We start from the raw sequence: 5,168 nt of genomic DNA, 5'->3' as shown, positions 1-5,168 counted from the left end.
GCTGCTTTGGATGCAGCCGCGGGAGCAATCTCACCTGCGGCTCTCATCCGTTCTGTCCTTTTCCTCCTTCCTTTCCCCACCCTTCCCCGCTCAGCTCCCGTGTATCCAGGTCCTTCTGTGGCACCGTAACCCGGAGCCGGGAGCTCCCGGTTCACCTCTTGCTGAGCCGAGCTGAGCCGGGGAGATAATGGAGCTCAGGGCGGTGGTGGCCACACTGGAGAGCGGGGAGCAGGACACCGTGCTCAAGGTGCTTCAGATCTACAACCAGGAGGTGAGTGAGGTCCCAGCCCTCCCGCGGGAGCAGCCAGGCCGCGCTGCGGGACTCCTGTGCCACCGGCTGGGCCCCCCCGCCCCCCCTCTGCGTGTTACTGCCAGGAGCATGGATGGGTGCTTTGGTTTTACCTGCAGCTGGGGTGTTGTCTGGTGTTCTGCTGGGAAGCAGCTGAGCAGCCTCTCTGTATCCTAGTTCCTTTGTGTACTGCAAGTAAAGCGTGGAGAAGGGAGAAGGGATTATTTCTGTAATTATTATTATTGAGCTATCGAGTAAAACCTGGAGGGAAGTCTGGGTGCAGACCGAGCAGGAGGAGCTTTTATGTTAAGGCAAGGTTTGGAGGTGAGGAAACGGGCCTGGGGAGGAGCTGCAGGTGAAATGGTGGTTGTGATTTGCAAGTAAAAGGTCGCTGGAGGACAGGGATGGGGCTGCTGGAGCCGGGTGAAGGTGCCTGCTCTGAGCTGGGGTGAGAAGTCAATAATGAAGAGAGAATATGAAACCGGGAAGCTGTGGCTGCCCCATCCCTGGCAGTGCTCAAGGCCAGGTTGGGCACAGGGGCTTGGAGCAACCTGCTCTAGTGGAAGGGGTCCGGAACTGGATGGGATTTAAGGTCCCTTCAACACAAACCATCTGCGGTTCTATGAATGGTTGGGGAGCAGATGGGGAAGCGTTTGGAGCTTTAAAGTGGCACAAGATGATCTGTGGGGGTAAATCCTGTCAGAAATAGACTCTGGTTGTCAGGGAAATCTCCCTCAGGGTTCCCACAGGGTCGGGGTGTCCTGCGGAGCTCCGTGGCTCACCCTGCACCAGCCCTGAGCAGGAGGGGAGCCAGCGGGGAGAGCCCGGGAGCATTTTACACGGGAGTGCAAGAGGAGAGGGCAGCTCCTTCCAGCTTTGCTTTGAAACAGGGGAGATGTGGCTAAGAAGGAGCAGGTCCCTCCTGGACATTGCTCCACAGGAGCAATGTCACCTCCTCCAGGTGTACCGCTGGAGGAGCTGGGAGTGCAGCCAGAGTCCTGTGTGTAACCAGCCTGAGGCACCAGACGCAGGGGTTCCTGTTGTGCTTTGCTGGTGCCTGCAGTGTAGGAACCCTGTGAGGGCGGCAGTGCTTCTGTGGCCTGTCTGCAGCAATCGGAGCGCTGGGGAAGCTGCAGGTGAACTGAGCAACTTCCTTGTCTCATTTTTACTGTAGAAGTTGATGGTGCTGCATCCTCTTTGTGGGATATGTTTGAATTCACTGTTGCAGACTCAGTCAGTCTTTGACTGCCAGGAGTAGACTACAGCTAAAGCAAAACCACAGGTATGGAAACCAGACACGAATGAGACTACAGGAGCGTGCCAGGAGGATGTGGTGGGAGAGCACAAGTGCCCTGGTTGTCTGCAGAGCACATCAGCTCCAGGGCTGGACCCTCAGTTCCTCATAGCGGAGGGCAGCATGAGAGGGCACCCCTGTGAAGGCTGGAGGCTTTGCAGGCAGCCTCTTGGTGTTCTGTTGTCCACCACGGCTTGTTCTAGGCTGGCAAGACCAAAGCCATCCCTGGGACCTGGGTGCTGGGACCCGGTTAAGCTGCACACTGGATCTTCTGCTTTTAAGCAGCCAGGAGGTGGCAGCATGTTAAAAAGGTGGCAGGAGGGACTGCACTGGTGGAACGGGCAAGTCGGGGAACACCCGTGATCTCCAAAGCCCAGTGCAGCCAGTCGCGGGCTGGAGGAGGGCAATTGGGCAGCTCATGACGTGGTAAATGCAGAGGGAGACGAGCTCAGCCCTTGAGACCCTGGATGGGATACCCGGGAACTGCTGTCCCTCGAGAGAGGATCAATCCGGAGTGTGAGGATGGCTGGTTGTGGTGATCCCCACTCCTGAGCGGCTCCGTGGGGGGAGCGGTGTCAGTCACAGGTGTCAGCTGGTCAAGGGAAGGGATGTGCTGGAGGTGGAGAGATCCTGTCCCTTATGCTTAAAGAATGTGACCTGAATCAGCACAAGGGTCTGTTGGCAGGTAACAAGAAATGCTTTCTGTTGGTCAGGAGAAGGAACAGTAAATGTCCAGGGGAGAAATGTGTAGGCACATCTCGGTGGTGCCACTGAGCAGAGAACTGCGGCTATTATGGGATAAGAAGCTCTTCCCTGTGAGGGTGCTGAGGCGCTGGCACAGGGTGCCCAGAGAAGCTGTGGCTGCTTCATCCCTGGCAGTGTTCAAGGCCAGGTTGGACACAGGGGCTTGGAGCAACCTGCTCTAGTGGAAGGTGTCCCTGCCCGGGGCAGTGATTGGAGCTGGATGGGATTTAAGGTCCCTTCAACTCAAACCCCTCTGGGACTCTGATTTCTGAATCCTGTTTCCTCCGATGCCTGAGCCTTTTGGTTCTCTTCTGTTTCACAGACAGAGGTTCTGTGAGCACTGATTCCCTGCCTCTGCTGGGGCTGCTCTTGAGCAGGGTGCTCGCTTTGGGCAGTTTGGTTTCAGACCTGCTGCTTCCAGCTGAGTGGCCTTTCCCTGCCTGGGTTTGTGTGTTTTTAACCTATTGCTTATTTTCCTTGTTTTTGTTCTTCCCCACAGAAATCTCAGTGCTTCACCTTTGACGATGAGGAACGGGAAGAGAGGAAGGTGGGCACAGGCTTTGCTGTCTTCCTGTGGCTGGGCATGTAAATGTGCTGCTGTTGGTACTCCTGTGCAGCAGGTTTGGTGCTGGCAGCTCCCACAGGGAAAGAAAGGAGTGTTTTCATTAACTTGGTGAGGCAGTGGTGTGCTCAGAGCATCTGCCTGGCTGTTTCCATCAGGAGGTGGTGGTTCAGGATGAAGGTCAGCGTCCTTCCAGGATCAGCAAGCCCTCTGGGTCATGCAGTGTGTGTAGTCACAGTGTGTGTGTGTACAAGGTGTGATCCTCCGTGCATGGCTCTGCCAGACAGAGGCCCCAGCAGCGTGCAGGGCTCCAGAGGGGTTGCTGTGAGGCAGCTGCAGGTGTTGGCTGAGGTTCTATATTAGCAGATGCTTTGAGCTGCTGTAATCTGGCCCTCAGTGGAAGGAAACTCCTGCCTGTTCATTTCTGCTCTTTCATGCCAGGGCAGATGTGTGCATGGCTGCACGTGGCTGAGGGGCTCATCCGCCTCGAGAATATGTTAGTTTCTTTCCCCTGATTATTTTCCATCTGGTCCAGTCGGTTGGTTGGTTGTGCCAGTGCCTCTGTTAGCACAGCAAGTGTGGACCATGCAGCCAGGGCAGAGCACGGGACCTCTCTATCTGTCGGCTAATGCCAGCATGGAGCTTCTCCAGGTACAGCCAGATGCACAGGACTGGATCTCCCAGGATCTGAGCTCTCTGCCCTGCTTGTCTGGCTGTTCGGGCTGGGACAGTCACACAGGCTGTGAGTCCAGGCACAGCCTTGGGGTGCTCCACTTCTGGGGTGTATGTCATGAACTACAGATTGAGCATCACCACCTAGCTCCTGGTGCTCAGTTCTTGGGAAGGTTTAGCCCTGGGAACACTCTCCAAGATCTTTTTAACCTGAGTCTAAAATTCATATTTATTTTAATTCATTCCTTCCCTCAGTCTTTTTATCATCATCAAGTCCAACTGGGCTGTGCTAAAGCAGTTACTCTGAGTGACAAACCCTGTTGTGATCTTGGGTTCCTTCCCTCTAGTGCTGTGCATGGAAAGACACGTGCTCTGCTCTTACGTTAGAGATGTAGTGAGGCCCGACCTCACCAAGGTGTCAGCGTCTGTGCAGCGGGTGCCTTGTGTAACATGAAGTGTTGCTACACGTGGTTCAAGCCGAGCTGTGCCTGGGGTGTGAAGTTCCCTTTGCTCCTACTCGTGCCTTGCTTGCTGGCACACACGATGCTGTTACCCACAAGGGTTTGATCCGCTGCTCTTGTGAATCAGTGTTAGTGGAGCTCTGCCAGCCTGTCCCTGCAGAGGATCTGGGCTAGTAGGTCTTCAGACAGCAACTGAGGTTTAGGGAGATAATGCTTGTTTGAATCTCCTGAGGTCTTATCACCTCCTTTCCAAGGGCATCATGTGCTGCTCTCACCTCACTTAGGTCCTTTTCCCCTCCCTTGGTGATTTCTGACACATCTCTCAGCCTTGCCAGTCTGTTGCTGGAGCACCCAGAGCAGATGGCTCCCTAATCTTAATGCTTTGTGTGGGAGCAGAGAGATTCTGTTGAGTTGGTTGTTACTCCTCAGTGAAGCCATAAGGCATGTTTTTGCTCTGCCCTCTCTTTGCTTAATGCGGCTGTCAAGTAAACCCTGTTACCCTGAATCATCCTCACCACGTGTGAAGCTACAATATGGGGTAGTAGCAGTTGTGGGCTCACACTCCCCCCTTACATCTGACACCTTCTTCCAGCCGTTCTTTGTTTCTTGCTTGAATTGGGCCAGGATCAGATGCCAGAGCCAAACGCTTGCTGAGTGCACCCCTGAGGCAGGCCCATCTCTGGATGGTGCTCACCTCTCCCAGGGCAGCGTTACGGGGTGTGGGGGGTGCTGTCCGTGGCAGCACATGAGGCTTTCCTTGCTCCCAACTGCACAGAAAATGGCCCAGCTGCTGATCAGGTTCCTGGAGAGAGAGCTGCAGCCGTCCTGCCAGGTCACCTGCCTGGAGAGCATCCGCATCCTGTCCCGTGACAAGTACTGCCTGGAGCCCTTCACCACCAAGGACGGGCTCCGGACCCTCTCCAGGCACGCCGGCATCGACAGCTCCGAGGAGCTCATCCGGGAGGTCCCCGACTTGGACGTAATCCTGGAGTCCCTCAAGTGTCTCTGCAACATGGTCTTCAGCAGCCCGCGGGCGCAGGAGCTGGCGGCACAGGCGCGGCTCGTGCTGGGCCTGGCCAGGCGCATCAAGCTCTACAACGAGAGGAGCCTTCCCCACGAGGTGAAGTTCTTCGACCTGCGCCTCCT

At 55.7% G+C, this 5,168-nt stretch overlaps 1 protein-coding gene across 1 annotated transcript in view; it reads left to right on the top strand.

Annotated features, from left to right (window-relative positions):
* Positions 1-187: 187 nt before the first annotated feature.
* LOC104408964 (synembryn-A-like) overlaps positions 188-5,168 on the top strand; it is a gene marked incomplete at its 3' end in the record, with an annotated part of 7,584 nt that continues 2,603 nt past the window's right edge. The window contains exons 1-3 of the mRNA XM_010018716.1: positions 188-271; positions 2,827-2,874; positions 4,798-5,166. Coding sequence (XP_010017018.1) covers positions 188-271; positions 2,827-2,874; positions 4,798-5,166 — 501 coding nt within the window. The remainder of the gene's footprint in view (positions 272-2,826; positions 2,875-4,797; positions 5,167-5,168) is intronic.

Source organism: Nestor notabilis, unplaced genomic scaffold (assembly GCF_000696875.1).
Source record: "Nestor notabilis isolate BGI_N333 unplaced genomic scaffold, ASM69687v1 scaffold22157, whole genome shotgun sequence".
Taxonomy (NCBI): Eukaryota; Metazoa; Chordata; class Aves; order Psittaciformes; family Psittacidae; genus Nestor; species Nestor notabilis.
The sequence above is the reverse complement of the archived record's forward strand: the minus strand, read 5'-3'. Positions and strand labels throughout refer to the sequence as shown.